At 25.5% G+C, this 25,660-nt stretch overlaps 1 protein-coding gene across 1 annotated transcript; it reads left to right on the forward strand.

The window, feature by feature from the left end:
* The first annotated feature begins 164 nt into the window (after positions 1-164).
* LOC132924219 (phenoloxidase-activating factor 2-like) lies at positions 165-23,402 on the forward strand. The gene is made up of 6 exons (XM_060988393.1): positions 165-555; positions 12,233-12,489; positions 15,535-15,831; positions 16,971-17,239; positions 20,560-20,723; positions 22,326-23,402. Exons 1-6 carry the CDS (start codon positions 517-519, stop codon positions 22,536-22,538), a joined length of 1,239 nt encoding a protein of 412 aa, XP_060844376.1. The 5' UTR covers positions 165-516; the 3' UTR covers positions 22,539-23,402.
* The last annotated feature ends 2,258 nt before the right edge of the window (positions 23,403-25,660 follow it).

Raw genomic sequence — 25,660 nt, forward strand, 5'->3', positions numbered from 1 at the left:
TTAATAATAATAATAATAATAATAATAATAATACATTCCGCGGGCGCCGACGGTCACCGGTCAGCAGTGAGAGGGGGGTGGGGCGACCAGCGGCGCGCGCACGGTCTCCCCGAAACGCTGTACGCGCATCGGACCGCCGCCATCACCGGTTTTCCGCGGTTTTCGCGTATTCTCTACGCTCCCGACCGTTCGCGCCCATCACACCCGTTCCGTCGAGCGTTCCCGTAGGACGGCATCGCGCCCCACTACATCCCTCGGACAGTCGCCGCGCCACAGTGACGGTGTTTTTCGTTGACCACTGCCGAAAACGACGATAAAAATTATTATTGTTTTCACATTTCTCTCGATCCAGCGCGCACCGTTTTACCTTTACGCGGTGTTATTACAATATCATAACATTACACTCTGTCCGTCCGTCGCGTTTGCGTCGTCGCGCTGGTTGCCCGTTTTTCCGTTACTCCGAGCGGCAGGCGCGCCGAACATTTCCGAACAGGATCGACGTCGTTTCTGGTTGACATGTCGGGCCCGACCCTCAAGAGACCTTCGGCGCTGCCGGTGAGTGATATATTGTATAGGTAGTCGTTATGTGCGACGGTTATTCTACGAGACCGAATAATACTATATACAGAGCGAATATACGGATCGTCTGTCGAGGAATACATATAAATATATTGTAAACACCACCTCTACTGCCTTCCCAGTTCCCAAGGCAGTAAGCAACAATGTAGTAGTTTTGAGAAAAATAACTTTTTCTGAATCGTCTCGTCGTTTTTTGTCACATTATCAAAATATAATAATATGTTAACGATGCTTAAATAACTTTTCCTGTAGAGAACCCAATAACACTCGTAGATAAATTCTGAGATACCTAGTCTTAATACCGACCTTAAAAAAACAAATACGTACTTAGGGGCGTATGGCATAAATATTATTGTTTACAGAGGGAAAAGCAGTATTATTATGCATATTTAAACATATTACGCGTACAACATTGGAAGCTTGAAGATATTATCATTATAATGATATAATAATGTACCATAGTCGATGGGTCAAATCACAATCGCAGAATTAATAATATAACCCGTAATGTTAACAGTATCTTTGTAAATTATGATTACATGACATTGTGTGATACGGCTATAAAATTATTATAAATACAAAACGAAAATACCGTATTCGAGTCGATACTAAGCAAAATTACCATAAATGATGTGGTCAGTTACTGCCTTTTTGCTTAGTATATCTTCATATATTTGTAAATATTTTTATGTTTAACCGCGCTCATTATATGAAATCTATTACATTTACAGTATTTTTAATAAGGAATCAAAAAATGCGTCATAAAATAACGAATATTTTGATATAATAAACTCATTTTTCAAATTTTGTTGCTCACTACCGTTTAGTTGTCGGTTGTTACTTGTAGTTTACAGTGCTTTAATAGACTGCAACCGGTCGTTGCAAGAGAGTAGTGGCTTTATGTTAGTACGGCAAGGACTTTATAGTGAATTATTGTTTAATGCTGATGTATTTCGACTGTTTATGGCTGCGCACAACTGCCGATTTTATTTCATTTACATTGGTAAACGATTTGGATGATAAAAAACGCGAGGAACGGTGTTAAAAAAAAGAAAAAGCATGTATTATAATTTAGGAAAATCCATCTTAAATTCAAACTAACAAAAATCAATCATATATAAATAATATATTAATGCTAGCGCTTATCGCACTTATTACCGCTGACTTAGGGAACTAAAATTTGATAAGCACATGGCATTTTATTGAATAAATACTAAAAAGTCGGCAGTTTAAGGTTTGATGTCTTATTGTCAGTATGGATTATAACTACACAGGCAGCACATATAATTGCTTTTTACTAGCGAATTTGAACATAATACATGCCATTTTAAAAATTCATCGCCATTCGTCATACTTACTAATCATTTCAAAAAAATTTGCTTATTATTCTTTTAGCGATCGTTATTATGCTTAATTGAAAATATCCTCTACTTTCCAAAAATTATATAGGCTTTAGAAATACGGTGACAAAAAAAAATTGATTTTCAAGTTATCTGTAGAAGTTAAATGTGTAGTCTAAGGATGACCGTAGAAAAGAAAATAATTTAAACTAGACGTCTAAAAAAGTCGTAGATAAATCGTAAAGTTTTAATAAACAATGGATATTGATATATAATTGATAATGTGATATTAATATTTAAAGATACCTATTGATAGCTGACATGTTATACTATCTACAGCAATATTGTAATATTCAATAGGCACACGCTGAAATTACTTTTAAAAAATAAGAGAGTTTTTTATTGATAAATCACATCAAGTGCACTGTACTTCTAAAATACTCATTATTTTTACTGAGTATTTACAATAATATAATTAAATGAGTGGAATGTAAATTATTTATAATAAGATATTAATATTTACTTTATACTTGAACAAAATGTAAAATTTATTAAATTACAAATTGCAATCAAGTTAAGGAATACCTATATGCCATTTGTTTATATAAATTTTATTTTTGATAATCGCGCCTGGCTTAGTAAATTCTTTATTATAATTTATAAGAACTAGTACAAAATAATATATTATATATTTGTATACAATTATATCATATACAAAACTTGAAATAAAAATTATATAATCAATAATCATATTTAAAAAAAAAAATAGTTGTTATCTAGTTGTTTAATTGATTAATATGTAATACTACTTTGTAACTAATGGCCTTTGAAGTTGATGTTACGTTTTATTTTACGGTCAATAAATAAAAACTTGAAATAATACGATTACATACAATTTTCCAATCGAGTTACCAAAATTATAAAATCACAATAACATTGACAAATGTAACTGTTACGACGTGTTATAAATCTAGTTTTATATAGTTACCACTTTTTAGTTTGAAGTCGAATATTTATTGCTAAATTATTTTCTAATATTCATATATAGCGTGCTACCGGTCCAAGAAATGAAACCTTATAATAACGATTATTATTTTAATTACATGTTTGCAGAGGAAAATAATAAATTTATACAATGCATGTTAAAAAATTAAATATTTATCTTAAACATAACAAGAATTAAATTAAACACTGAATATGATCTACAGTCTGCATAAACAATATTAAAATAATAATGGTATAATGTGGTATAAATTAAGTAAGTCCAATTAATGAAGTATTCCGAAGTCTACTGAATGTTGTGATTGTTTAATTACGGAACCAACTAAAATTAAAAATACATTAATGTATATTTTACCTAAATGTGTTATAACTTTTATAGTATATTATGTGCACCTAATACGCGTCTTTCGTAGTTCACATTAACACATTAAATACAATATGTTCTAGAGAAATAAAAACATTTAATTTTACCTAAAGTATAGGTAGTTTTTATACATTTATAATTAGTTTTTAAATTTCATATAGTAAAATATTATACATTTTAGATGAGTTCATACCTAGAATATTCAAATAATACGTTTATATGATAATCATTAAATAGATTTGACCTTAATATAAGTAATATAATTTAAAATGTCTTAGATTCTGAGTGTAGCGATTAGTTTTTTTGATCAAATGAATTATGATTTTATTATTATTTTATTATTGTCTATGATGTTAGTTTTAGCTGCAGTTAAAATGCTTTAATATTCAGCTTGAAAGGTTTTTCTTTACGAATGTTTGAAATTCAAATTTTGATAAACATGCAAAAATGTATTATTTTGTAGTTTAATTACATATAGTTCAAATTTTCAATTATTGTAGCTAAAAATTGATAATTTAAATTCAATTTAATTTTTGGTTTCTTCAATTAAAAAATATCTAAATTACAGTGATATTTTTTATAAGCGTTCAAAATTTAAAAGTTTGTTTAATACATGAATATCTCAAAAATTTAAAAACTATTCTGTAGTTAAAAATGCATAAAATTTCTAACTTTTACATTTACGGTAATGCTAGTTTTCTTATATTTTTTCTCTGGGAATTAAAAAAAAAAAAAAATAATAATGGTGTAAAGCCAAAGCCACATAGGTACGTTATTTTTATAAACATTAGAAGTTCAAATTTTGAGAACATTGAAAATTAAAATGTATAATAACAATTTATACTTTAGCGATTTTTGTTATTTATTTTTATTATTCAAAAATATTAATTGAAAAAACTTGAAACATTTTATAAATACTTAAATTATAGTTTTCTATACTGAAAGTAACTTTCAATTGCATTTATAGGTATTTTAAAATATCGAAAATGTAAATGTTTAACTTTTCATAAGTTCGGAGTTAAAATGTTGTCAAAATTAGCTAAGATCGTGGAAATTTGATTAATTATTTTGTAGTTCTTACAATTTTTAATTTTAATAGGTAAAGCATAGTACTAATCGTGTGAACACTATATTTGCTATTCACGTCATAAATATGTCTAATTTTAATAGTTCTCAATTTTTTTTACTCTTCACCTGACCGATGTGTCATCTTACTTACATTTATCACATTCATTCATTTTTTTTTTAATTTACCTCCATGTACGTACTTATATGTCTTATCATTAAAAACTTAGAAATAGATCTTCAATTAAAATCGATCAAATTTAAAATCAGTTTACACATGAAAAAAATATTAATTATTATTATTGATATGATGATATCAGTTATAATATATTATAATTTTGATCTTTGACTCTCGAGTATCCTTGGTCGACGTTTAGCAGGGGGGTTAATATTTTATCAAAAGCAAATTACAGGTAATGATGATAATGCAATTATTCATTAAGAATAAATGAATATGTAAAATAAAAATCCCATGAATCATGATCCATGTATACAGAGCAGCTTAAGTGATTTTATACTTCTATATAAGTATGTTATAACTATTGAACGGAAACCTATTACATAATTAATGGTAGATTTACAACGCCTAAAAATAAAAAACCGAAAGTTACGTTCTGTTTTACAATAAGTGTCAAATAAGTTACTACAAAGGATGTATTAAATTCTAATTCAATGTTTAACCATTTCATACGAAAAACGGTTCTATCTTCTATGTGAATTTATTTAGTATTTACTACTTGGTACTAACATATTATTCATTTTTTTTTTAACTCTCTTGAAATGTAATTGTGGAATGTTTCAAGTTTCTATGTATGTATTACACCTGAATTATTAATATCAACAAATTATATCACTACCAGATCAAAAATAGACAACCCATCTAGCTATTCAATTCTCAAGTCTAACTACCTAGATGGAATCGTAAACAAAAATATTGAATAACAATCCGATTTATAATTTCTTATATCATAATTTCTTATTGCTCTTAACTAACCTTCTTGATAATAATATTATAATTGGGGTGATCTTAATGCTAAACACCACAGACGTCAGTCATTTCATCCTCTAAACTATAACTAATCTACCTACAACTTACTTGACTTCTCATTTACATAATAGTGTATCACCTAATTACCTCGAGAACAAATCATTTTCATATTCATAAATATAAAATTGATATAACCCATAATAAAGTGATAAGTTCGTAATATTAACTTTATAATTTAAAACTGTACTAAAATTATTAGATAGGTACTATGTTACTTGAGTCTTAATATTAATATATGATTATACACACCTTGACCAATGTTTAATGTTTGACTGTTGAATTATTTTATAAATAATAACTTTAAATCATTAAAGGATTTAATATATTTTGTTTCACATTAAAATTTTTATTTTGTATATATTTAATAAAAATAATTTGTACCTATATTAATTGGACTAATAATATTATGTTTCACAGATCATACTCATCATTGGTTATGCTTATGAATTTATTTTTTATATAAAGCAATACCATAGGTATTACATGTAATAATTATATGTTTATATATTTTATATACAGACAAATAGTTACTAGTACGACTAATACGAGTACATATCAACTCTAACCAGTAGGTATTATATATATATATCCACATTCAACATAAAACTGGTTTTTTTTTCATATTCTATTATGTCATTATCGATTTTCTATTACTTACGCTCTATGCTTATTATTTATTAATTATTATTAATTATTATAGGCATATTATGAATTTATGACTTACAATAATTTATTTTTTTATATTCATCAGTGTATATACTTATATTTATTTTGTTACTAAGAATTAAAATAGTTTTTAGTTGTATATTAGGTAATATATTATAATATAGTATTTACTTTTAACAGCAGACAGACAAAAAAAAATGTAATTCATGTATTAGTTTTAATGGCACATTGAAATACCTATGTTGGTTTTGTTTGTCTAGTAAACTATTATAGTGATGTAATATTTTTTACCCCTTATAATAATATTTATTAATAACAGTATTAACTAACTGGTGTTTGAAAAGTTAAAATTATAAATACATTTGTGCTTGGTGTCTATACAAATTAGAATTATAGAAATATTAATGATTTCGTTTATGCCTTGTTGATACTTTTAAAACTGACATTGGATGATTAAATGATGGTTATCTATTAAAATTGTTGGGTTCTGAAAATTATCATGTAAGTTAAAATAAAATCATTTTTAGAAAATATAATTTAAGCTCTTATTTTTTTCTTAAAATATTAAGTTCAAAAACTATTAAAATAGAATTTTCCTAAACAATATTTTTAAATTAATAAATTGCAGTAATTTTGGTAACGGTTCAGTACGAAATCTATAAGTAATTTTTTGCCTTAACATTGTTATTAAATATGATATTAATGAATTATTTATTTACTCTAGATATCTGTCCAATGCACATTATAAAAAATTTGAGTTTAGCACAATCAATATTGTTTTGTTAGCATTAATATTTAAGAGGATATAGTATATCCGATATACTGTACCCACATGTGTTTGACGTTTGTGTGGTCTCCGTCTTACATTATATACAACATAGGAAATTTGTGTTCAGTAGAACCCATTATTATGTGTTAGATTCTGGGTGTCAAAATGGGTTAAAATATTTCGGTTTAAAACCGGTGAACATTTTTAGTGGGTTACGAGTTTTACGTATGTTAAAAATCGGATAACATTTTTTACGGGTTTCGGGTACGAAACCATGTAAAATTTTTTCCGGGTTACCCGGGTAAAAACTGTTTTGATTCCCTGGTTAGATTTAGTATTAGAGTGAATTTACCTATTATCAAAGTTAGCTTAGAAGATTATCAGTGATTGTATAACGTTGGATATTTTTCGGTCTTTTAATTTTTAAACAAGATATGAGTAATGAGTATGTTAAATATTACAAATTTACAAATGTAAAATGCTTAAATCTAGTTTAAAAAATAAAACCTCGAAAGATATTCAACTCTACATCACTGATAACGTTCTAACCTTTGGTTTTTTATTTTTCATGCGATATTTTCATTCACGTATAATAGTTATTTCTCCCCAAACGTTTTTTATTTTTGTTTTAATTTAAAAATGAATAACCGTAGTTACTTAAAGTTTTTAACAATATTTTGATTCTCTTTGAAATGTTTTTAATGTCGATAAAGTTATTTGCTGCGTCAAAGTTCTTGAATGTTAAATACTACAAAAGTTGTTTTTCTGTCTGTATAAAAATATTAACAATACTTAGTCTCATTTTTTATTGTAAACATTTCAAATTCAAAGTTTGACAAAATTCGTCAAAATTACAAAAGCATTTTTTAATTAATTTTAAGATATCTATTTATTGATACTGTATATGAATCTATATTTTTGAAGTTTTACGCTATTTACAGAAAGATTTTTATTAAATTTTGAGTTATATAAATTGTTATAATTTGTTAAAAATTTATATTATTATAAATTATAATAATTAAATACTAATAGTATTATAAATGGAATTTTTTCAAAAAAAAATTGTATCAATCTCCGTAATATTAAAACTAAAATAAGACGATTTAGAATATTTATAGATCCACCAGAATCGTTTTTCATATACAATAATCTATCATTGAATTCAAATTTAACACACCCATAATAGTGACCTATACGGCTATACTCGACACCTAATGTACAACAGAACAGTCTCCATTTCAGCCATTTGCTTACTTTTTTGTATTGAGTATACGAATATTTTATTGTCCTGAGTTGGATTTATTTTATTTTGAATTATTGCCCGATGAATTACTCAATTATACTTTCGACATAGTGAAAACATGGTTCTAATTTAAGTAGTAATAATATTTACCTATATTTTTATGACTTCTAAAATTATAGAATTTTATTATATTGTAAAGTTTTTATATAATAAATTTAGTATTAAATTTAGTATTAGGCTAAAAATCGATTTATAAGTCATGCATTGGACTGTTACCATAATTTGAAATTTCAAAATGTTAAGATTTAATAAAGGATATGTAAGAAAAAAAAATTTTAATTTTAAATATAAATTCTTTTAAAAAATTACAATATTAATTCTAAATAGATTATATCACAATATATTGTATTTAAAATGTTTTAATTTTTTTATAATTATATATGAAATAAAAATTCGACGTTGCCATACATTGTATGATTATAAAAACTAACTACATTTTCGAATTTGTTCAGAATATCGCAATTTATTAACCAATTTACCGACGTCTTAGCATAATATTTTGTGAAATCTAATAAAAAAAAAAATGTTTGCCAAAATACTAAACTTGGTATCAAGTATCGCGTTAATATTCTATTAAAAAAATGTTAACTAAAATTATTCTACTCGGCATTTAGAATATGAATGGTTATATATTTAAAAACTGCAAAGTATACCTACTTGAAAGTATGTAGAACTAAATTTATGATATTTTTACTGCTTAGCGTGTGGACATGAACTAGATGAAAACCCTGTATAATATTAATGCGTAGGTATTGAATTTTAATTGTCATGAATGATAAACTTTTTTATTATAATTCACTTTTCTGATACTTTTCATACACGGATTGTTGTTTAAAAACAAAATGGAATTAAATTAACTAATATATTTGATATAGTTATATCATGAGTATATTTAATTTATCTAAATAGTAAAATATGAAATAAATATAATACATATTAAGCAAAAATCTTTTCTAAAATAAATATACCTATTTTGGATTGTATGAACTATAACTAAATATTTAATGAATCAATAATGAGTTAATGATTCTTTAGACATAGCTTAGTGACCTGTGATTGAACTATTACATTTTATTGAATTATATTAAATTAATCAATTTTTTATGTAACCCGGTACTAGTGAATTTAATTTTATTGATACTCAAAACACAACGTTTTTATAACTGGCCTAGTTGGGTACCAAAAATTATATAAGGGCATTTACCCATCCTGCCCGTAGTATGTTTGAACTGCCAATTTGCAATGTATGTCAACTTTTTCAACTTAAAGTTTTTAAAATTATTTTACTATTACATACTTGAATGCGTCAAACTTAATAATTTAAATTATTTACGGTGTAATATTTGTTTATATGGCACATAACCCTGATTAAAGATGCTAAAGATATATACAAACAGCTGTTGTTGAGCGTAGGAGAGTACGTAAATCAAAATAATATACTATTAGGAAAAATTGGCGTACTTATGGTCTTGTTATTTATTACTTTTATTCATATCTTAGCTTGTTCAATGTCGGTCTACCAATTTAAAAGTTGTCATTGTTCAATTATTACATTACCTATAGGTTTATCATAGACCATAGTTTCTTTAAGTGTAAGGGAAAACTACAGAACTTCAAAAAAGTTAACAAGTGTGATTGTTTAGATATTTTTTTTTACATAGCTTATTTTCAGTGAACTTTTAATAATTAAATAGTATTAGACCATATTTATTGTTCGTATATAACATAATTTCCTAGTTTATTATTACATAATTACTAATTAATTATTGAATATACTAAATTACTAATCATTAAATTGGTATAGGTATTTACATCTAATGTAATAGTATATTATTTTAGATTTATATATGTAATATGTATGTTATTTAGGTACTTGGATTCAAAATTGTGAGTAAATTAATGCTACGTAGGTTTTTATTGGAAAGTGAGCGGTATTAGCAACTATATAGGTACTCAAACTTAAACACAGTTTAACGTATGAATGCGTATGTATTATTTGAAAAGAAATAATATTGAAAATCAGAAAATCATTCAGTATACATACTTCGAATTAAATATCAAAAGTATAAACATTTAGATAGTAATATTAAATTCATTATTTTTATAGAAAGGGATAATTTACATAAAAATAAATTTCTATAGCTAAATTGTTATCAAATCATTTTATACTCATCACTTAATCAGTTATAAAAAACTGAAATATTTATCTGTAGGTAATATAGTAATTTGTATTTAACAAAATTATAAAACATGTTTCTGTAAAACTTTATTATTTTTAATTTTAAAAATAATTTACAATAATAATTAATAATATGTAAAAATTTAATACTAACAAATAACAATAATAACATAATTATGTTATTATACTTGTTTTGGCCTTGAAAATGACGGAATGTGGTGTTAGAAATGATTATACTTATATCCGTATATATATTTTTTAAATTAATTGCAAAGCATAAATAACCCGATAATCGTGTTCTTTATTTAGAAATTATCAAGCTCAGATTGTTTTTATGATGTAGGTACCTACTGTAATGTTATATATAAAAAAATTTAAATTATAAATTATAATTTGTCAGAAACGTTTTGGATTCTGAGCGAGGTGATCAATGTTTTATAGTGATGTGTTTTTTTTATGTTTTTGAGTACACTATAAGTTCTTGATAAAATGTTTAAATTCCCAACATTGAGGGTGGTTTAGATAGACAATTTTATCTAATTTGTACTTTATAGAGGTAGAGGCCAAAAATAAAATTACCAGTATAAATAACAATTTTAAGAAAAACGTGAATTTTTACGCTAAATGCTTAAAAATTTAATACAAGGTTCCTAATAAGTGGTTCATTATCAATTTAAAAAAAACATCGAAAATTTATTGTCATAGTATTTTTTTATAAATATTTAAATTTAGAATTTAACCAAATTTCAATACTCATTCAATATTATTCAAATATAACATGCTACGAACACATATTTTTTTAATTTTCGAATATAAATGATCGGCGATTGGATCGTAGTATTGATTTATCATTTATATTTACTGAAGCTCAACGTCACATGATGTAGTTACCGCATATTTAAATAAAAAAATTTGTCGTGGTGTTAAATTACAACTGAAATATTGTCCCCATCCGATTTGCCATTTAATACTTTTATTTATTGATAGAGTTTTATATCCTTTATTTTTTTGTAAAACTTAGGGTATTTTGTTTTTAACTTTATCTGCGACTCTTCCGTTACACTCAAGAAGTCGATCCATAGCATTTATTATAATCTGTAGACTTTCATAAAGTGTTAAATTCTTGTGCTTTAGTTTAATTATGACTTGGAATAAAAAGCAAAAATTACTTTTAATATAATATATACTAAATCATTTTTAAACTTTGATTATCAAACAATTCTTTAGCTTTTTTTTATCGAATCTGATTCGTCATCTAATTCTGAGATCACAGATTTAAATGAATTGAAATTATCTACATAATACGTTATTGCAGTCAATCACGTTGTCCATCGTATCAATACCTACTGGTTTTGTAGGTAAAGGTAAATTTGGAAACATTTCACGTAATTTAAGTATTTGACTTGGAGCTTATATTTTTTTTACATGGCCTATAATATTATCAACTGTAGTTAGAATGTAGAAATATACTATATAACATGCATTTTTCGCATTCTTAAAATAGAAATATGCAATAATATTAATTTTATTCAATATATATGCATTTTATCTAAAATATGCAAAAACATGCAAAATAAAAACATCACCATTTATATCATCATTAGGTGGAAATTACTGACAGAATCAATAATCAGAAGTCACAAAAAAAAACATGCTGTTGCATATAAATCGTAGCCCTGGTTATAAGCATTATATACTCGTATAGAAACTATTACAATTTATGAACTGTGTTATACTTAATTCATAGTTATAGTAATAAATGATGATTACTTATAGTATATGTATATATTGAGAAACATATTTGCTACAAAAGTGCAAACTAAATTCTAGAAGAGTATTTTATTTTGATGTCTAATAATTAATACATAATACATAATAATAATATATACATTTTTTTATTTTGTTCCTTGTTTGTAGTTATCTGTATTGTTGTTTATCACGCTGTTGTTTCAAGTGACAGTGACTAGCGTTTCTGGCCAAGAGGAACTATCATCAACGACAAGCATTGATGACATAATTTCGGAAGTGTATCCACCACCACCATCGTCGACAAGTATTGATGTAGTACTTGATAAATTGTTCCCACTACCAGCGGATCAATGTGTATGTGTACCCTATTATTTGTGCAAAAACAACACGATTAATACAGATGGCGAAGGATTAATAGACATTAGGTATGTTTTATCATTTTTTAACTATACGTTTATCGTTTATTATAACTAGAATGATTAAAACGTTGAAATTGTAATATGAGTTAAAATCATTAAATGAAAAAGGGAAGTATAGTTCTAAAGTAAAGTTAGTGACAAATTCAAATCTGTTTTCTAAAGTTTTATTTGATAATACATTGTTATGACGAACAAACAGTTCTACAAAAAGTAGATACTTTTAGTGATAAAAAACGTTCTCGAGTGTGACAGTGTGGTACTGACTACTGAGTGACATATATAAGTATTGTATAAGCGTTCACGCATACTATAAAAAATACAATATTTAAATTAATAATTATTAAATGATATTTTATTTTTAATATACAGTTAAAATAAATGTATATTGCGCGACTACTCTTCATCGCTCCACACGAATTGCAAAAATGATGATGAGTGAATTGCTTTTGAAATTCAGCAATTATTATTTTAAGTGAAAAATGTATATTTTTTTTTAGAAATTCAGATTTGAGATGTGTAAGTGTTTTAGTAAAAATATCGATATTAATACTAAAACATTTACACATCTCAAATCTGAAAAGTAAAAAAATACCAATGGTGTATAATTATTATTTTTCAAGTCAGGATTTTAAAAAATTGTGTAAAAAATGTTGGACAACTATTAAAAATTCCATCCTCAAATATTGAATCAACTTCACTTAAAAATTTAAAAACCGGACGCAATTCATGTAGTAGTTTAGATAAAGCCGGATGCAATTTGTGTAGTCGTTTAGATAAGAACTCGAGGGATCAAAGTAAAAAATGAATTATTATGCAAAATCAGTTTTCGACAAAATTGATATTGTTAAATTTTTTATAATTCAAAATTTCAAAAACAAATAAACAGATTAAAATAGATATTCGATATGTCCTGCACCAAATGTGTATAATAGCATTTTCGATACATGATATACTTTAATAATACTTTTGGCCTTTTTTGAACTATTTAAATATAAAAATACTTATTACTTACGTAGGATGCTAGATAATACTCTTATCTTTAAATTGTATAATAAGTAAATCCATTCTAATATTAAAAATAATAGAGTAATTGAGTAAAATAGATAAACGTAAGATCTGCTGTATCATTCATTAGTATGAAGGCAACAACTAAAGGCATGCGTATACTTTTAATAAAGTACTTGGAAAATATTTTTAATTTTGTAGTGATCGCTGCGTGTGGGACACTGTGACTATCATTAGATACGAAAACAATTATTTAAACTATGTAGCACGTTCAAACTGAGGTGTAAAATATTCGTTAGCCTGAATTCTAGGTTATTATGAAAGTTGGTTTTTGAATATATTTTTCATTAAAAAAAAAAAATAAGTCTGAAGTAAGTATCCAAAATTTAATAATTTTTTGATAATAAAAATAAGAAATGTTTGGATTTTAAAACAATCTCAGTTGTCAAAAAAGTGGACAAATATGAATAACATTTTGCTATGATAAGATAGGAGTCGAGTTGGTTACTGTTATGTTAAATTTGAAATTAATGATATATAATTGTATAGATACGAAAAACAATTTTGAGCGGAGACGGTCTATCAGCCTTTATCACTATAAATATATTTCATGTTTTTTTTATATTGCTATTAAGTATAAAGTAATTTATTTTACTATTATCAGTAATACAGTAATAGAATCGATTAATTTTTGCCAAAAACACCATTTGTATGCAATATTATGTATGTATAATGTATTTTATTTTCATTTTCATTTAGTGACATAGATCTCTGAAACAAGAGAGCGGATTTTGTTGTTTGGGGTCTTGTTAGATCACATTGGCTAGGAAAAGTGCAGTGAAGATTTTCAGAACTTTATCTTTTATAGTTAAATTCACTGCAGAGCTTCAAAAAAATTAAAACACATTTTATTGGGCGTTTTTTATGTTTTTTAACTTTATAGCTTTGTAATGAGTTAACGATTGGAGATAAAATTCTGAAAATCTTCACAGCACTTCTCCTAGCCAATGTAAATCTAACAAGAGTACAAGACCCATAATAACAAAATCCGTTCTCCAGTTTCGATAATCTACCACGCTAAATGAAAATTTAGCAAAAAATAACTATTTTTTTAACTGTGAAAAATCAAATAATTTTTTTTTGAAAATTTTTAATCTCATATTTTGTGTCTACTTGATAATCCCTCTTTAATGAGCTATCAACCAACTTTTTAGCTATAATAATTTTGGAGAAAAATTAAAAAATAGAAATTTTAGGACTGTTCACGCCGACGTTTTTGTGGATTCAAATCGGTTTACCGCTTCGGATCTCTCTCATTAATATTTTATGTTAAAATTAGCCTAATTATCCAACTACTCATTACAACTGAGTTACATATTTATCATTTTCCTATTTAACAAAAATTCTTGAAGTTTTAAAAACTTAGACTTTTTTTATTTCAATTACCATACTTACTTGATTAAAAATCAAGGAAGTAAATATGTATTCTTTTATACTTTTTAAAATTGAATTTGCGTAAGAATATTATTTTTTTTCCTGGTTATTTAAAAAAAATATTTGAAATGTTGTACCTCTTTAAAGTACAAATTAGATACAATTTTATATTCAAAATCACTATAAAAATGAAAAGCAAACATTGTGTATACTCATTTACAAAAAAAAAAAAAAGTTTGCTCAGCTCTAAAATATTATATTATAATATTATAATTTTAAAATTACTTCGAATACTTCAAATCTAAAATCTACTATCTTCTATCTTCTATCTATCTTCTATAGCTAGTAAGCCATTAAGAAAAAAAAAGGGTTATAACTAATAAGTAAGTAGTAATAACTCAAATATGTTTAAATAATATTTCAATCCGATTATTCTAAGTAGGCGTAAATTTTTCAAGATTTTACGCCTGAATTATGAAATAAATACACTGCTTTTAACTACATTGTCCCTCGCGGAAAATAGATAAATGAGAAGTGAATATGTTTTTATATATTATCTTTATTATGTTAGCCATAAACTCATAAATAACCATCATCACATTTAATCTACAGGTTTAAAGAAGGCCCGTGTCCTGACTACTTGAAGGTGTGCTGCCGGGACCCTATGAAATCGTCAGAGACTACAAATATTTCTTACGAGGAAAAGCGCACGATCTGTGGCCATCGGAATCCTTCTGGTGTAGGATTCAGAATAACTGGACACAGCCACAACGAAGCGCAATTCGGCGAGTTCCCCTGGATGGTGGCAATACTCAAATTACATTCATACAATCAATCGAAAACTTACCTGTGCGGTGGTTCATTGATTCACCCACAAGTCGTGTTGACTGCAGTCCATTGCATACACGGGTAAAAATTTAATCAATTATTATTATTTATTGTTTTTAAAAAGTTCTACTGCAACTTCCAAATACCATATTATATTAGATATGATTAATGCATATATTTTTTCAAATTGATTTTTACCTTTCAACTATACATTACCAAAAATCGGCATAGTTTCTGTCAAAATGTTCTATTATTTATTCACACCTTTACAAAATAAATCTTTAACGAACATTCAGAAAACTATATTTTACAGATAATCTTCTCGTTACTACTAATATTGCTATTTTTAAATTTTATGAATAGGTATGTCATAGTATAAAATTGTTAAATTGTTTAAAATTGATGATTATTCTAATGATTCATTTTATCATAAAAATAATATCGATATCTACAATATTAATATTATGTACAATTGCAAATTGTATATTTACAGTTGTTTATTACGTGATACTTGGTCAAGTACATTCACGACTATATTAGTCGATTAATGTTTAATTTTCATCAGTCAACATTCTGTAAACTAAAAATAGTATTGTAATTGCAATTTACAAGTTTACAACTATAAAATAGTTGTTATTGATTATAAAAATTGAAATAACTTGTGTCATACCCAAACATTCAGTCGATTTAAAACATGTTTCCTAAACCAGACAGGAAAATTATTTTCTAAAAAGAATTACTGTTGAAAAATTTAATAAAACATAAATATTTCGTTATAATATTAAAAAAAAACTATTTCTGTAATTTGATCCAAAAAAATAACGTAATTGAGTTTACAAAATATTTTACAGATTTTTGACTGTTAGTAAACAGATTATTGTCAGAATATCAAATGCTAAAATATTAATATAATTATTATTAACTAATGATACCAATAAAAGGGATGATATACATGTATTTTATTGCAATTAAATTTTTTTTAATCATTATTATTAATGTCAAATATCACTACCGAGCACCTATAATGGACTACCATTGATTTATATTAGTATGAGAAATAATCAAGCATATTAGTATATTACTGTATTAGGTATTAGAGGTTCAGGTTATAAATATTATTCCAAATTTGGGACTTCATTGCATGACTCTTCTTTTTACTTATACTTTTACAACGTTATACTATTATTGACAGTAATCAAATGTTCTTTTTCCCATAAAAGCAAAGACCCGAACGAATTAGTAATTCGTGCTGGTGAATGGGATACACAAACGGAAAACGAACTGTTACCGTCACAAGACGGTCAGGTTTTTAAAATAATCAAACACGAACAATATTACGGTGGTGCACTTTACAACGATGTGGCGCTAATCATTGTCACCCAGCCGTTCTTACTCAGAGAAAATGTGGGCACACTTTGTTTGCCCAGCCAGAGTTACGTGTTTTCTAATGAAAGATGCATTGCCAGTGGTTGGGGCAAAAATGTATTCGGTAAGCATTCCGTTTTTTATTTGTAAAATATTGTTACAATCATTAGTATATGTTTGATCGTTCAGCAAAATTGTGTAAAGGTGCTGTAATATCTGCGAAAAATGTCTATTATGACATTAATCCCAATATCATTAATTAATAGCTAGTTATATAAAAAATTGTTGATAGGGTTTTCATTATTTTTTACAGGGAGCCATTGAATTGTGAGACAAATTATATAATATTTTATCATTTTTTTATTTTCTTACAATCGTTTTAATTTAATGTGTGGTTCATTAAAAGAATCACATGATATGTTTTAGCTTTGCAATCGCTAAAGTTAATGTAGTTGGAATATAAAAAAAAAGTCGAACAAGTGGGTACCGCTCTGCTATATACATTAGAATATTAGATGTTAAGTGAGCCACTGTATGAGTATGTTAAATTTGAATTCAATAATATATCATTGTATATGAAAAATGATTCTGTGCGAGGACGGTCTGCCAGTCTTCATCACTAAGTATACTTCATAATATTATGCTTTTTTACATATCATCTATTAAAGTAATCTATTTTACCAATTTTTTCCGAAAATATTACATTTATTACGTTATTAATATTTTATTAGTATAATAATATTTGTTTGACTTATATAACTAAAAAATATAATAATATCTTTCTGTAAAATCAGTAAACCAGTAAAATATAGTTTCATAATATAAATAGATAATATCTTAAAATAAATAAAAACGTCATTATGTAGTTGTATAGTAAAATTTATAATAATATTATACTATAAGTGAAAGTTTTAAGTCTTCACGAATAATGTAATTGATTAATGATTTATAACTATATAGGTTAGGTCACCTAACATCGATTATTCATTGTTGAAACACGTCATATTTTTAAATTACAATTTCTACAAATGTTTACAAAATATTATATTTGTTTGTCCATTTTTTAGATTTCTTAGTTCCAGTATAAAATACTTTTTAGGATATATTATATTTTTAAACTTAAACTATAAAATTAAAAATGTTATACATTTCTTACAACAAACTATAGTTTATAATTTTGATAAATGTTTGTAAGAATTTAAAGTTTAAAGTTAAAATGAATATAAAAAAAATTTGTATTTATATAATATGTTTTTTCAATAATCTTATATAAAAGTAATATAAGAACAACTTATGTGTGATCTTGTATTAAATGTTCAGAAATTTTGACCCATCAAATATTTTTTATTGACATTCATAAAAAAAAAAAAATCGAAATTTTCTTATAACTATAGCTATAAATAGCTCAAATGGCTCAAATAGTTTAAAAATAATTTTAAAATTATACTTTGTATAGAAAATGATGATAGGTATAAACATTTGGGGAAAATTTCAATTATTTACAGACTTGAATTTTGATTGAAATTTCCGAAATGTCGATGAATTTTGTCTAACTTCAAAAAGATACTTATAAGGCTTTAAATTTTAAAAATTTTAATTTTTCAATTGGAAAATAATGAACAACTTATTGAGAGCTCTATGTATTAAAATATTATCAAGCATTTTTATCTATTCATAAATTTTTTGTAGGCATTAAAAAAATATATAAGAAACAAATTCAATAAAATTGTCTACAAATAGCTCAAAAAAGTCAAAATTAGTATATAATTGAGACGCCAAATTGTTGGTATCCAACTTAAATAGGGGTGCGTAGTACTGCCTCCTGGCTCACTAAAAAGGGTGTTGGTCTAAAATTACCACGATAACCAATAATTTAATGTAAGTATGAATTATGTCATATATAATCTATGCAATAGGAACTTTAAAAAAAAGATGATTTCATCTCCCAATTTCTAAATGATATTTTTCGCAGATATTGAAGTAAAATTAGGATGCATTTAAAAAGGATTACTATATAATAAAACGTGTATAATGCATTAATTAAACACAAAAAGATACAATAAGAGGTGTTCTCATGTGTTCATCGTAAATTGTAGGATGATTTCAGTGCTTAAATATTTTAAGAAAAAAAGAAATTATTTGTTATAAGTTTGGTTTTTGAACGATAAAACGTTTTGATAAAACATTTTTAGATTTCATATTATACAAATTTTTGATTACATATTGTATATACTCGTAATATTACATTAGGTATAAGCATTTAACACTATTATAATTACCACCGTGTACGACGTATAAAGCCAATTAACAATTATAACTAATTAATAGTTTGTTAGTTTTAATTCAATAAAAAAGTGTATTTTTATTAAAATTTGATTTTTTCTATGGTCTATTTATGTTTTTTTCAGTTACTATTTTTAACGAATGAACACATTTTTTTGTTTTAATTTATAGAATTATCGGTATATGTAGTAACAGATAAGGGATAAGGGTTTTCATCTGTGGTGGACGGGCCAACCTAGGTAAGTTCCTACATTAGAGATAACAGGTAACAATATACATATTTAAGTTCCAATAAGGCGATTTAATAGACATGCAATAGGTAGGTACCTCAATACCTCCTAGTCTATATAATATATTCAATATTGTAAATAATGTATTATGATATATATATTATATAGAATAGAGAATACATTTATTATTTCTCATAAACTTCTAAATATTATATAATTATAGGCTATAACAATATATACGCTAAATATATTTCATTTTTAAATTTATTTTATATTCCAATTTGCAATTGTCTTAAAAAATATGTATATATAACATGTATTAATATATTTTACTAAATACTAATAGACAATAGTAGAACTTTCTAAATTATTTAAATCAATTAAAACTTCAAAGATCGGTTTATTAATCTGTTGAATTTTTCGTAATAGTCAAGTTAGAGTTAAGAAAAGTCTGAAGTTTTGGAAACATTTTAGTGTTCATATACAATTCCATTTATTCTCACAGCTAGTATTGATATTTCCAAAATAATCAATGTTCGACAACTTGTTATGAATCACGAAGTAAATAAAATAACATATCTGTTTTGTGGGAACTTAACTGTGTAAAATATTTTATCATTATGTTGGAACTTACCACAAATAAATTGAAATTCCAATATCTAAAAGTTGACTTTCGTGTAAAACCTTGCTAAACTAGTAACTTCGGTGATATTAGATGATCTACTTACAGCGGTGTAACAGAGTAGACAGTAGTGGTTAGTATAATGATATATATATTTGTTTTATGTTTAAACATATGAACTTGAAAGAACATGAATAATAATAAACTAATATGATATATACATTGATAACAAATTAAAAAACATGTATTATTTACGTATGTCGTATAGTGAATTATTTTAAAATATTTCTTTCTGATTCGTTGTTATAGGTAAAACCGGCGAGTATCAAGTCATTTTGAAAAGCATAGATTTGCCGATCGTACCATATGATCCATGCTTGGAACTGTTGAGAAAAACTAGGTTGGGAATTAATTACAAATTACATGAAAGTTTCATTTGTGCCGGCGGGGAAAAAGGCAGAGATACTTGCAAGGTAAGTGTATCTCAACCATTTTCTTCCTATAATTATGTTATAAATTCACGGTTAGTAGATAGTTATCTAAACAAGCATTATAACTTATAATATAAGTATATATTTAGGTATTTAATAATTATAATCTATTTAGTATTTTATTGCCTAAAATAAAAAATACGTTAATATAGATAAACATATTTAATTAAAAAATCTTAAAAAATTAAAAATTCTCAAGAAATTAAAAAAAAATAATTAAAGTAAAATGTTTTAGGTAAGTAGGTTAGATTAGGTAAGTTGTAGGTTACATCACAGTATACATCTGTATACTTTTTACTCTTCAATATTTCTTGTTATTATTCTTCATATTGAAAAACAATACTAAGTGCATTGAGATTTTTCTTCTTTAATTATAATTCGTTTTTTTATTATTAAACAAACTATTTAATTATGATGGAAATCTTAAAATTAATTACTATATAGGGCTTAGCATTAAACATATCAAATTTTTCAAATCGTTAATTTTATTTGATTATGTAATTTTTTGAATGGTTTTTTTCAATAGTTGATACCTACTTGTATTTAAAAAATGTGGCTGTTTGAGCTTAAGTTTTTTTGTATCTTGTTTTATTTTTAAAACTCATCAATCGGTTTGCACTGTACACAGTTATCGTTATTTCTTTCACACTATAAGCCATGAGTATTATTTTAATATTTAATTATGTTATAGTCATAATAGATGAGAAACAAAAATATGTATACATGATACAGTCGATACAGATGACAGTATTTGTTTTATATATTTTTATATGTGCGAGTATATATGCGTGTATACATCGTTGATAGGTTTTAAAACAATTACTTAAAATAAAACATGACACAGCTAATATTATTTCCTTCCTTGTATTGTAAATTTGGTTTCTTAACTACGACTGTAGGTTAAGTGGTTAATTTTCGAAAAAGTTTTTCTATACATTACACAACATTAAACAATGGTAATTACATTGGATCACTTTTAAAATACTTTAAATAAATATTTAAAAACATTTAAGATTCTCAAAATGTCATTTCAATTTTCTTCATGAAACCATTCAAACCATTAAAAAGCGAATCTTTAAAATAGTTTTTTTTATTTTGCCAGCATTCTACCAACCTAAGTAATAAATAAAATCTGTAAATACCTACATAAAACATTATTACGTATAGGATGGCATGTAGGTTATATTAAAAATAGATTTTTTAGATGATACTTAAAAACTATAGAATATATGAATAATTGAAAAACATTTATCAATAAATCTCGCGTTACAACACTAGGTCCTCCCTCCCAATATGTGATCTTCTGCAGGTCTTTAGCCATTTTGAGTTCTACCTAACGTCTTAATTACTTAATAGTAAATATTTCATGTACAGAATAAGAAAAATATACCTAATCATGTGAAACATCAAACACGTTTCCGTTTATATTTAATATTTTAATAATACAAATTATTATATTTAATACTATTAAATACTCGTAGTTCCGAGTTTATTTGCTATGTATATTCTTAACAACTAATTTATAAAATAGTGTCTAATCTACTATTTATAAATATAAAATATTATAACATAATATATTTGCAGGGAGATGGCGGTAGTCCTCTGGCGTGTCCACTTGATAATAATCCCGAACAGTATCAACAGGCTGGAATGGTAGCATGGGGAATCGGATGCGGAGACGAGACACCCGGAATATACGTGAACGTGGCTCTGTTCAGAAACTGGATCGATGAACAGATGGTTAAGGAAAATTTCGATACGAGCTACTATGATCCGAACTTCAAACCGGGGAATTAAATTGTTTCTATGTCTCTCTCCTTTACAGACACTCATATAACCTCCCGCTCTCACTCTCTCTCGACTTTTTATATCTTCTCTGCCACCAAGCAACCCGTCGAATGAAGCTAAGATTGACTAGGTTAGAGTACAATCGTGTTGGAGTAAATTGATGTGTCAAGTGTATTTATCATTAGCATCATTATTATAATTATTACAAATACTTATTATACTATACCGAACAAAAAATGTCGTATAATGACTTGTGATCTATTTGAAATTTTAATATGTAATTAATTGTACATCCATAGAAACCCAATTTTAGAAAATAAAACAAGAAAATCGCAATATAATATAATAATTATTTTAAACACTACACCTTTCAAAATAGTCAAACATCTAATTAGAATACTCCGCCGCAAGACTCTGCAGTTTTGATAGGCCTCATTCATTTAATATAAGATATTATGTGCCCTATATAATCCATTTTTATACATGGCACAATATTGTTATTGACATGTATAGTGGTTATCACTTTATCCGTTAGACGTTAATATGATTCGGTCTGATGTTTAGAAAATAATGAAATAATAAATTATCCTCAGTTAAATTATTATATTATTATTTCTATTGAGTTAAAATAAATAGTACCTAAGGTTGCATAATTTAAATTTATAACGTATTTATATTGTATTAATTATTATATTTATGTGAAATAACATTTGAACGTGAAACTACAAACTACCTATACGCTAAAATTACCTATGTCGTAAGGTTTAGTCTAAACATGAAGTTATGAATACTTAATTACTCTTTGATTTTATATTGTACTATTCGTCGTTTATAAGAGAAACTATGAAATATTAAAAATATTAATATCAATAATTATGTTTTGTTTTGTATTTTAAATCCTAGTTTCAAAGTTATTTGGCTGTAAGTAGAAAAATTGCGTTGTATTTAAATTATTTCTTATTTTTATTTAATTTTTTTTTATTTAAATTATAATTTTAATGTTATAAGTGTTATAACAAAATATATTAATAGAAAATCTGTTCAAATGAAAATAATTATCTTAACTTTTTTAACATTTCATTAACTTTTTTTTCTGCCTTTCTGGTATATAATAAATTTAGTTTTATAACCTTAATGTATCTATATTCAAAACCAAAAGAAAATGTATCAAATAATTCACCAGTAGCTATAAATAACTTTCTAAAAAAAAACAAATTTTGTAAAATATATAGGTAGGTACATCTAACATAAATCATACTTGTACTTTTAATTACGCATACATACCAGTTATACCATCTACCTCAAAGTGATTGACAACACTTCATATGTAATAATAGTAGATATTTATAGGCTTTACTCTATATCAATTGTTTTTATAAGTTTGAGGCGTTTGAGCTCTACTAAAAATAATATAAAATTAACTGGTTTTGGTTGTTACAAAAATTTGGGAAATTTCGTTTTTTTTTCTAATAAATAATTATCTATGAAAATTCAATTAATTTCTTTTTTAAATCTTACTAAGAAAATTAATTTTGATCTTCCTTTTCACTTTTAGAAATATATTATTTTGTTTGTATTGATATGCAATATTGAATTTACTGTGATGTGCAGTGGCGCAACCGGGGGAGGGGGATTAAGGGGTTGTAACCCCTCCCGAAATTTCTCCGAGGCCTAGTATATTAACCTAGGTAGTATCTTATGTATATATATTGTAATAATGTAACCCTTTACCCTCCCCCTGAAATTTTTTTCTAGTTGCGCTACTGGTGATGTGTGTTTTTTATTCATTTTTGAACTTAACAATACTTTGTATAGTAAAAAAAGTGCTCCAATCATAAACTTTGAGAGGAGTTTCTGGTAGAAAATTGAATAAAGTTAGAACTTTTGATAGGTAAAAATTGAAAATTCATCAGTAGGTACTTTTTTTTTAATAATCAGGAATTGCAAAAGGTAGAAAAGTGGGTACTACTATACTGTAAAATAGGTATTGAGTGAGTCCACTATGATGTGTTAAATTTGAATTCAATGATATATCATTACTGTATACAAAAAAACGATTCTGAGCAAAGATGGTCTGTCAGTCTATATCACTAAGTACATTTCATAATATTATATATTTTGATATTACTATTAATGTTTATAAATAGTAAAAATTAGGGCTTAAATTTGTATGCATTTGCATGTTGTTATTGGTCCAAAAATAGCTAGTTTGCACCAAAATCTACTTCATGGCCTAAAGGTCCTGTACGATATAGGTACATTTTATTATTCATATTTTGAAGTTTTTGAATTTTTTCGGCAGATTTTATGATTTTGTGTATTTATAGAGTATATTTAGGATTTCGTAAATTTTTAATTTAATGAATCGAAAATCTTCACAAAATAATAAATTTTTCAAAGTTTTTAATATTTTTTGTTTGGTTTTCAGATGAACAGAAATTTAAAACACGAAATATACGCCTTTTTTTAATCAATAATTTAAATCATTAGCAGTGTAATATATAAAATATAAGTAGATAATCATTTCATTGAAAGTACAATTTTAGAATTTATTTTAGTTTATTTTATTTTTGTTAGATCATATTTTGACAATTATTATTAAAACATAACTGCTTAAATATTTAATAGATTTTTAGGGTATTTAATAGTCGGATCTAGTAATAATACATAGTCTAAAATACCTTAAGTATACTAAGTTCATCAAATATTTAAAAATAAGATTTATTTGTACTATAAAACTTTGGTTTTTGCAACAAAAGTTTAATTATACTATTAATTGTGATTTTTAATTTTTCAAAATGTTTATTATAAGCACAACTCCAAAACATTAATCCATAACTAAAAATATTTTACATCGAATCAATGTCAATGATTCTCTTTATTTTAATATTAAAATATTGTTTTACATCCTTAAAGAAATTGAAAAATGTATGGAAATTAGAAATTAAATTATTAATATGATACATCCATTTTAATTTATTACCCAAATATTTATAATCCACTTTTTGTAAATCATTATAGTTACAATTAATAACATCATGAGAGCAGTGAGAGCGAATATTATAACAATAAAAAAGACGTTTTTTTAGCTGAAAGTTTGGATTTAAAGAGAATTCTATGATTTAAAAAAT

This window comes from Rhopalosiphum padi, chromosome 3, assembly GCF_020882245.1.
Source record: "Rhopalosiphum padi isolate XX-2018 chromosome 3, ASM2088224v1, whole genome shotgun sequence".
In the NCBI taxonomy this organism is placed as follows: Eukaryota; Metazoa; Arthropoda; class Insecta; order Hemiptera; family Aphididae; genus Rhopalosiphum; species Rhopalosiphum padi.